Source organism: Labrus mixtus, chromosome 16 (assembly GCF_963584025.1).
Source record: "Labrus mixtus chromosome 16, fLabMix1.1, whole genome shotgun sequence".
In the NCBI taxonomy this organism is placed as follows: domain Eukaryota; kingdom Metazoa; phylum Chordata; class Actinopteri; order Labriformes; family Labridae; genus Labrus; species Labrus mixtus.
This window is the reverse complement of record NC_083627.1, coordinates 20,435,073-20,445,303: the sequence shown is the minus strand read 5'-3', so window position 1 is coordinate 20,445,303 and position 10,231 is coordinate 20,435,073. Positions and strand designations below refer to the sequence as shown.

Here is a 10,231-nt window from a genome sequence, read left to right as displayed (position 1 = left end):
TCTCTCTCTTTCTCTCTCGCTCTCTCTCTCCCTCTCTCTCTCTCTCTGTCTCTCTCTCTCTGTCTCTCTCTGTCTCTCTCTCTCTTTCTCTCTCTCTCTCTCTCTGTCTCTCTCTCTCTTTCTCTCTCGCTCTCTCTCTCTCCCTCTCTCTCTTTCTCTCTCCCTCTCTCTCTCTGTCTCTCTCTCTCTATCTCTCTCTCTCCCTCTCTCTCTCTCCCTCTCCCTCTCTCTCTCTCTCTCTCTTCCTCTCTCTCTCTTCCTCTCTCTCTGTCGCTCTCTGTCTCTCTCTCTCTCTCTCTCTCTCTCTCTCTCTCTGTCTCTCTCTTCCTGTGCTGGTAGGTAGCTGGATCACACACACACACACATCTGGTTAGCCAACCAGCCACAGACAATGACAGTTCCCTCTGACAGAACCATTAGTCGCCCCTCCCCCTCTCTTGGACCCCCCTCCTCACAAACTTCTTCATGAAGGAGTGGCACAGAGGAGAGAGAGCCCGCAGCGTCTCTTACCTATTTCATCCTCTCTCAGCAGCGGGGTGTACATCACTGTTTGAGCCTGTGTCTGCAGGGCTGATGTATGGAGGGGACGCAGTCTCCTTGAGAGCTTGTTAAAGGTGATGGAGAAGACTCTACAAGGGGGGACCATCAGTAATGTTACACGCGGAGAGGCGAAGAGTTCGCTCTGATGAATTAAGTGCTCAAGTCCAACTTTAAAGTTGTTTTTCATCTCAAACTTTGGGCGGAAAATTTTGCAAGCAATTTAGTACACAAGACGTATTTGGAAAGTCTCATCTCAGTCAGATGATGTGACTTCTGTTTTCATTATTCTGTTCTTCTTTTCAAAAGTCCTGATTGATCCTTAAGAAGCAGCAGCGCCTTGACTGAGTACTTCACTTGTCTCCTCTATTTGAAATGCATTTATGACAAAGTATGTTGGCATTAAGGGATGTAAATGCTTTCTGTTTAAGTCATTTTGGATGTTAGGAACGCTTGTTTGCACCGCATTAGTTCAGATTGATGGACCTGTCAGTGTGAGAAGTTCACAACATTTAATTCAGCGTACATTCATGTCATGTTTAACTGTTTTATTTTACGTTATTTTGAGGGGTTTTTTAAAGTGTGTACAGCGTGTGACACCATCTATAGTTAGACCGTTGCTCCTGCTTAGTTCCAGTAACAAAAGGACAACTCACTCTTCAAGGACAGGAAGACATGTGGAGAAGACAGAGGCGAATTGAAGAAGAATTTGGCTGCTTTCAGTCAAATACTCGTCAGCAGGAAGCGTTGTCAGAGAGGAGCTTGTTTGAGTTCAGATCTGACAGATATCCTCTAATGTGTGTGTCTCTGCAGGGAGTGGTGACGGACGCCTCCCCACAGAGCGTGGCTCCCTCGTCACAGGAGGTGGGCGGCCAGCAGCAACAGATCCAGGTGGACAGCTCTGCCGACCATGTTCCTGCTTACTCATACACGTCCAAGTAAGTCACACAGGACGAGGACAGTCAAACGTTTCTCTCCTTTACAGTATTATTTTAACATTATTGTAATCGTTAAGAAAAGGTTAGGAGCATATTATGTTACATATTGTTCCACAAGTGCAGATCATGCCACACTGTTTATACAAATGTATTTATCTTTTTCTTGTCTCTAGTTCATGGTCCTATTGAACATTGATTGAAACATAGAATTTTAAAGTTTGAAATATAAAGACATGTTAAGTTACTGCTCTCTCTCTCTCTCTCAGCAGCATCTGTTCAGGTCATTAGGAGGTCTTAATATTAAATGAATCTGTCAAAATCAGTTTTTGTCACCCTCTAAATAAATCCAACATGAGAAGTGAAGCATCTTCCAAAAGTACATTTTGTCAGTCTTTTGTATTTTGTAGCAACAACAGCAGTCAATTTTGCAAGTGATTTTTCTTTGACAAATAGTTTAGTTGAGGCAGTACCGTAACAAAAACAGGATAATCACAAGATTAAATTAGGGTGTAAAGAGACACAGCAGTGCCTTTATAGAATGACTCTAATTATTCCTGGCTGCTGTTGTCATTTGCTCCTCAAAGTGGCAGCACATTTTTTTTATTTTATTTTTTTGCTTCTCTGACCCGATCAGAGCTGTTTTAAAGTGCTTCAATTTTGCTTCAGTCTTCTGACAGGGCTGTCAGCTGTCAGCTCTATTGCTTTTTCTGTGTTTGTAATATTGTGCTTTGATTACAACGGCACCCCCCCTTCTCTCTCCCTTTCTCTCTCTCTCCCCCTTTGCTTTTTCCCGTTTCATCAGATAGCAACGGCCTGAGCGAATGTTCCTGTGACAGCGTTGCCTTGAGACAGAAGGTGGCTGCACTGTGAATGTGAGGAAAAGAGAGAAGAAAGAGATTGCTTCCAGATTGCCCAGGCACCAAAAAAGAGACACTTTTTTTCATTTCCTACCTGGCCTGTGAGAAAAAAAAAAAAAAAACAAACGCAAGAAGGAGGTAAAAAAGGTGCTGAGGAAGGGAATGGAGAAAATTGCTGGGCACAGTGCAAAGAAGTGAAATTGTTTAGTCTGCCCTGAAGGGCTGGGCTACAGCTTGAAAAGTTTCTCAAAGGAAAATCTCGACTAATTAAAAAAAAAAAAAAGATGAAAAAAGAAGTAAAACTGACAAAAAAAAAAGGTTGAATGCAAAGGTAGGTGATGAAGTTTATTTTGTAATTAGAAAAGGGGAGTCAAGTTTGAGATACACACAGAGATTGTCTTCCTCAGATATTAAGCTACAATTTCTTTTCACTCTTTTTTATGTTTTAGTGTTAAATTTTAGTTTTCTAGATATATTCAAAAATAGAGTGTTTTTTTTTCTTTTCTTGAATCTTCATGGCCTTAATTTGAAGGGCGCCAGAAACTTTTTACAGAGTTTAAGTCTGACGTCTGGTTAGGGAAAAAAAAACAAAAAAAATCTAAATCAGTCTCTTGGACCCCCTGGAGGGTTCAAGACACTGGATGAGTTGTTCTAAAGAGGAGAAAAAGAATCTATCACATAAGCTGTACAGATTTAATAGAGAAGAGCTTTTTGTTGTTTCTTCATTAGAAGAAAAATTTGATAATTATTATGTCAGAGGTAACTAAGTGTCAGAAGAAAACAAAATGTCTGTTTGGGGAAAAAAAGACTCATGGAGGGGTTCAGGGTGGGGTTGGGTGTGTGTGTGGGGGGGGGGGGGGGGGTAAAGCTTTGAAGAGATTTTTCACAGTGATGAGAAAACATGAAAACATAAGAGAACATGCTGCATTGTGGATGCAGTCTGTTGCAAACGCTGAACTTGTTTTTTATTATCATAATTATGATTTTTCATGGCAAAAAGTTGCTGTCGATGACATTAGTGCTTTTTATCTGCCACATTTTACCTTTTTTATGAGCTTTAAGATGTTTTTAGCCCGCTTTGCTTGTCACACTGCAAAAAAAAAAGAAGAAAAAAAAAAAGGAGAAAAAAAAATGATAAAAACAACCAAAAAAAATGAACGGAAAAAAATTCTGGCAGTGAAATAAAAACAGTAGATTCAGTAGGAGCTTACGGTTTAAACCAATCAGTGCAAAAGCAATAGAAGAAATTGTTGACAATTTCTGTAGTCTTTCCTAGTTGTGGATCAAATGCAGCCCATGGATGGCCATTTTTATACCAAAGATGAAGAGACACTCTGAACCAGAGTTTTTGTTTGTTTGTTTTCTTTTGTTTTTCCTTTTCATTTTTCAGTTTGATTTTGTTGTTGTTGATGTTGTTGTTGTTGATGATGTTAATGTTGATATTGTTGTTGTTGATGTTGCTGTTGTCGTTGTTTTTTATTTGACCTTGATGGCCGGACCAGTCCTTACTATCCTTCTTGACATCTTTCACCGGGTTTAAGCTAGTTTTCCACGGTTGTCCAAGCTGTTACACACACACACACACACACACACACACACACACACACACACACACACACACACACACACACACACACACACACAAACAAACACACATCAACATGTATCCTGACATGCACACACTTACTGTACAAACTCATAAACACACACAACAAACAGTATTTAAAGTGTGATGCAACCAGTGGCAGTCCTACCAAAAGCTCTTCTTCAGCTCCTTATGTTGAATTTTGCATTCTTTTTTTTAAATGTCTCATCAATTTTATGATTCTCTCCGGGGGTGCATTCCACCTCTCTCTCCGATGCTGCAGGGAAAACTATAGGAATCAATTCGGGAATGCTGCTCGCTACGCTTCGTGGTTGTTCACACATTGCTTCCAGCTGTGCCCTCTTTCTCGATTTGTTGTCCTCAAACTCTTTATCTCTTCAATCCACTAAAACTAACACAGACATTTCAGCTCAGCACGCTGAGCTGGTGTGTAACATCATGTTAATCGTTGTCATGTAAATAGCACCAAACCTAGGTCACTTCTTTCCTTCCAGAATACCAGATGAGGGGTGTTTGCTGCAGGTGAGGAGTAAGTCACATGTTTGATTTTTAACGTCTCTACAAATGATTGCATAAATGTTCTGGCACTTGATGGCACTGTCTTCCCACCTGCTGCTGCTAAGCTTAGCTTAGCACAAAGACTGGACACCAGGGACAACTAGCTGTGCTCGCCTCTCAAGTAATGACATCAGCTTGCCAGCACATCAAAGTTTAACCTACAAAAAAGGGCTGTACTATTTCTTATCCAGGCCAAAGACATTAACAAGTCAAAGTGGCCTCCGTGATGTCACCCATTGGTGTGTGAAGACCCCCCCTCAGGCTTCAAGTTGGGCATTTTGTCCATCACCATCTTGAGTTTTTGGAACCAGGAGTGACCATATTCTGACGACAAAGTAGAAAGGCATTGTTACGTCTCCTGTTCCTGGTTGACAGGTGGCTGTGGTAGGGGGACTTCTCAATCACAGGAAGCCGTGCATACCCTTCTTTATTCCCTGAAAACGAACATCATGCTGTATTAAAGAGGACTTGAAAGAGAAATTGAGATCATAAACTCTTCAGGAAAATGTTAACTGTGGCTGTAAATCATGTGGGAGAAAGGTCATTGTTCCATCTGGTTTCATACGATTGGGCTTCTTTTACAACTCTTCGATGGAGTCACCAGCTGCTGGCTAGAAGAAAACATCTACTTCTTATATAGAGAGTACGAGCCAGGCACAGTTGTTGACTGGTGTCTTGTCATTACTATGAGGTTTGAAGGCAACTAGCAGAGGCTCTGGGAAATTACTGTAAAAACAGTAAACCCCTTAAATAACTGAGATGTATTTCACTTTGCTCTGTATGTCTGTTAGCAGACTAAGTCTGTTACTTTGTGACACTAAGACATGGTAGAAGAGTGTTTAAAGGCTGCTTTAGGACTGCGTGTCGTGAACATCCCCCTGATAATTTGCCAGACACCAACCAGGGGGGGGGTCATCACACCTGTGAGAACTAACTAGACTCCTGAGCAGCCACAACAAGACGTTGATGGCGGCTCCTTCCCTGACCCAGCTGCTGAGTGTCACTTACACCCCCGGATGTCCCAATTTGTTGCACAAACAGCCCCGTCTCCTCTTATCCCGTCTTTCCATCCCCAGGCTGCGGAGGCTTTCAATGATTTCATCCCTGAGGATTGTCCCCAAAGAAATTGCCTTTGGGACAGCAGCCACTACCCCCCCCCCCCCCCCCTTCCCTTCCCCCCATTACAGCAGCCTTTGTGTGTCTGCTCTGCTCGCCCATGTCGGTCGCTGTAGCTCCACTGTGACGCTTAAGAGCTAAAAAAGACCCTCTTTTTTTTTTTTTTATTCTCCCGCTTCATGGCATTTATGTGCCATGGCCGAGTCTGGCTCCTTTCTGCTCTCATTTTCCCTCCTTCTCTCCTCTCCTCTTTCCCCTCTCTTTCTCTGAGGTTTCTTCTCTTTATTGGGTGGTGCAGCAGCAGAACCACAAACCAATTTTCAGTCACTCTCCCAATGAGGCTTGACGGGCCCAATTTGTCTCCCTCCGGGGCAATAGGATCCACTCCAGTGTCCCTCAAAAGACCCCTTTCTTCCAGACAGAGGGGGAGCTTTTTGTTTGGTGACAATTGCAATCGAGCTCTTGCAGTTCATGTGACTCATTCAGAAGCGCTGCGCTCGGGGACGTGACAGGCGAGCTATGTCATCATGTGTTATTTGTTACCTAACAATCATAATGTACATCGAGTGCCTTCAAGAGAAGCTTCCAAATGATCAAAGTGAAACAAAGCACACAGAACAGCTTATTTGATTGTGCTGTGCTGAAGAAATGCTATGCTAATGCTAACAGCACCGCAGCCTCTCCATGGTGCTAAAGAGGAAGCAGACCTGGGCTCGTGCCTTCGTGATGCTGGCTGGTCATTGTTGATATTTTGGCCATAAACTCGCCCTCATCAGGCCTCCTGTCCACTTGACAACAACACACAAAAAAAGAAGAAAAACAGGCATGCAGGTTCCTGAAGTGAACCAGCCAGAAAAGCCATACGCATATTTCTTTATCCTCGATCAAGATGGAAACACCTGCTGAAGATTCTTCTCCACAGAGGTCAAAAAGCCAAATGTGTCAAACTGTCTCTCAGTGACCGTCGAGCTGTTTATCGTCCAATCAAATCAACACCTGCCCCTTTCATCTCATCTGCCACTCAACATCTGCTTTCATTTTCCTCGAGGCTGTGATACCCGTCTTATCTCCCAAAGAAGGATTCTGTAACACATCACAGTCTGAACTGAACCACTGACACATGTTCACTGCTCTCATCTGTTTGAACTGTGTTCCATTTGTGACACATTTTCAGTGTCCTAATTAACAACAGAGCTGCTGAACTTTAACTTTACCAGGTCTAAGCTAGTGTGTGTGTGTGTGTGTGTGTGTGTGTGTGTGTATTCAATTGTTTTAAGTTATGACTCAACATTGCTATCAGCGGGTTCTCTAGACTTTACAGCTGCTATTTTATAGAGTACAGAAGACAGTTTTCAAGCTTAATAGGACTCATAATGCAGGAGTTGCACAACAGAGAGCTAAGTGTCATGAGATTCAGTACTGATGGCATTATGGGAAATAGGATTACAAATAGCCAAGAGATTATAGAAATAAATGCACAACATAAAGTTTTCCTGCTGTTTGAAATTCAAGAAGATAAAAGTTTCTAAGGCAGGTATTTGTTTTTGGTACACAGCACCAGTATGTCATACATCTGAAAGATTAGCAATCTGAACAAACAGAAAATGTCTTTTTCTTAATAGCACAATGGCTTAATGGACCTTTTCAGAATACCAATACATTTGTGAAAGTGTACAGAGGGCATGCCTGCAATGTTAAGGAGGCTGCAGCAGCTTCCAGTCATCTCATGTGTCAGCACAAAGCAGCTTTACCAAGAGAGAGGAAGAGCGTGTGTGCAAGGAAGAAAGAGAGGGGGGGGGGGGGGGATCATTAGCTAGTGTTGCCGGGCAGAAGATGTCATAGCCTGGAGTTTCTCTGTCCCCTGTACAGGAGTGGAGGAGGTCACCTGCTCGACCTGTCACTAATTAGAAACACACACTCTTCTTTTCCTGCACCATCACACCATGATGGGCTCTTTTCTCTCCTCTCCTGTTCACTCTCCACCTCCTTCAGTCCTCAGTTCTGTATCCAACATACCATTACTCCTCTTTCCATCCCTTCCATCTGTATCATATGCAGACCCTATCATCTTAAAGTCCACTTTGGCATCCCAACCACCTTTAGGAACAGTCAGAAATGAACTACTGTCTCATACAGCACATTTCAAGCCGCTCCTTGCAGAATCATCTTTGATCAGCAGCCACCTTCATCACAACCAGACGTTGCTTCATCAGACTGTAGAGGAAAACCTGTCTCCACGTGTTCTCTATCCTCGCCGGTCTTCCCCGTACTGTACATCCTCAGTCTTAAGGTTGTTGTGTTGTACTGCTCAGTAAAAGTAGGGCTTGTACTGTGTGCCTCGATGATGCCAAAATGTTTATGCAATCATGCACAAGGTGATGAAACTGTATTAGGTACATTTAATATAATTATATTTAAGATTACTGCTGCAAACCCCACTCATCTGGTGTCCAGAGGAAGATTGTTTGACTGTTTGAAGTACATTTGGACTTTATGTGGGGAAATACCCCTCTTCGATTAACACACATTCTGTCTTTCTTTGAGTTTCAGTTCTAGGAGAAAGCCGACACCAACAGATCAGGAGAGTTTACAAAGATCTTAGTTCTGTCTAAAGTCAGTTTTTAAGACAAGGTGCTTATTTCACTGCCTTTTTTTTAGAAGCTGTTATAAATGTGATCCAGAAGTCAGCATCCCCGCTGTCATAGGAATAAACTCATTAGACGCTGTTACATGTCACCCTCAGCTGTTGGGAGACTCTTCCAGATTCATCCTGGTGACTCGCACCAAAATTGATCGTCATGTGTTAAGGAAACAGTAACTCTCACAGCCGCTCTCCCACTGAGTGTAAAGGAGAACTGTGGCTCAATAACTCATCACAGACCAGCACACACATACACACACATGCTCTCTACACACATAATGCAGTGGGAAATTTGCTCAAAGTACCCCCCCCCCCCCCCCCCCACAAGAGCAATGCCCTCGTGATTTTTAATTGATGCTTCGGTCCACCTTTGATGAGAGCTATCGATTGGCCACACAACCCCAGGAGCGCAGCCAGCCAGCACACCCTGCCAGGAGTTCAAACAGCTCCCTGAGAAACACAGAATCCAACAATCACTAGGAAAATGGCCGATCAAATTGTTTAGAGGTAGCCGGCAGAGAAAGTGTGTGTTAAGTATTGGAATAATTTGCCTGATAAAAAGTGGAACTATTTATTCCGACAGCAGAGCGGTTTTTGATTTGTATTAGTTAGCTTTCTCTTCTCGTTTGTTTGTTTCCTTTGTTTCAGCGCCGAGGAGGACATGGTCACGCCTCGCACACGCTGCTCGGTGTGTGTGATCTTTGAGAAACTCTCTGTACATCTGTGGATGTTAGGATTTGACTTGGGTTTTATGAGTTGTTCCTCTTTTTTTTTTTCTCTCTCTGATGAAGCTTTCAATAAAAAAATGTGGAAAAAAAGTAGCAAGGATGCGCTGTCGTGCTTTAATCTGCGTCGGGGAATGACTGCGCTTCATCGCGGCGAGCTGTTTCTCCTGCATGTCCTCGAGCCATTATCACGGAAATGTTTATTATGCAGAAAGCATACACACACACACACACACACACACAGCCTATTATCTATATGACTAAATTGCGGTGGGAAGCAGGAGGAAGCCCTATTATTATCATCTCGCCTGATGACACCTGCTGCGCTTGACCTTGGTCCCTCACTTCCTCTCATAATTACAGCCTTCACAAATGGAGCTAATACCTCTCCACGGGATTTCCCACCATCACGCCTCACACACACTTGATTGGGCGTAAAGTGGTCATAATCAAAGATGGAGGAGCCTGCTCGAGGAAGGAGTGGATCGATGGTAATCAATCTCCCTCTTCACTCTCATTTAGACCCAATCAATCGCTGTCCTTGTCACCTCCTAGGGACGCCTGTTCTGTCAATACCAATGGCTGCACAGTAGCCAAGTTTGCATCACCTGAGACATCCCTGCAGGATCAAGGCTACGAGGCTGGCACTCCAAGACAATGGATATCTTAATGGAGAACAATTGACTGGCTGGATTAGACTCCGAGTGGTTGCTTGTGCACTCAGATGGCTTTATTTTTTGCTTCCTAAAACACACAGAAGCACCTCTGTGCTGCCTATGTGGTACGTTTACAGCAATTTGAAACATTTTGCCGCTCTGAGAGACTTCTCCATGGTGCTGTGGGTTTCTCCTCCACACTCTCTGTGGCTGGTAAATCTGGGGAAATGCAGTAGGGATCCTTTATCAAGTGAAATGCCACAGATTCAATCTCACTCCCTCGGAGCCGAGCAGCCTCCTTATCTGGACTTATAGAGATGTAGCAGCCGAGCACCACAAGGGTGCAGCATACCAACACAGATGTTATCTGGTGTGTTTATTTCACAGAGGAGGGAGAACCCCTTCTACACACACACACACACATACACCACCACTGCAAAACGATCAAGGACATCTCTGGTTAAAGCTCAACAGGACAAAGCGACCAGCCTCCCATCAAGCATAGATGAGGGAGGAAGATTTGGAAGGAAAATCCTGGACGGGCATTAGAATATATTCTTCCTCATTGTAGTTAAAAAACGTCTGATTGATGTGTAT

The 10,231-nt window shown here is 43.3% G+C and overlaps 1 protein-coding gene across 6 annotated transcripts in view; it reads left to right on the top strand.

Annotated features, from left to right (window-relative positions):
• Positions 1-9,074, top strand: part of rbms3 (RNA binding motif, single stranded interacting protein) — a 285,229-nt gene extending 276,155 nt beyond the window's left edge. For 5 of the 6 annotated variants that reach the window (XM_061058800.1, XM_061058799.1, XM_061058803.1 and 2 more), the window contains 2 exons: positions 1,351-1,475; positions 2,278-9,074. In XM_061058800.1, coding sequence (XP_060914783.1) covers positions 1,351-1,475; positions 2,278-2,281 — 129 coding nt within the window. In that variant the 3' untranslated portion in view covers positions 2,282-9,074. Of the gene's footprint in view, positions 1-1,350; positions 1,480-2,277 lie in introns of those variants that run through there. The other variant, XM_061058802.1, reaches the window with a different exon arrangement.
• Positions 9,075-10,231: the final 1,157 nt, after the last annotated feature.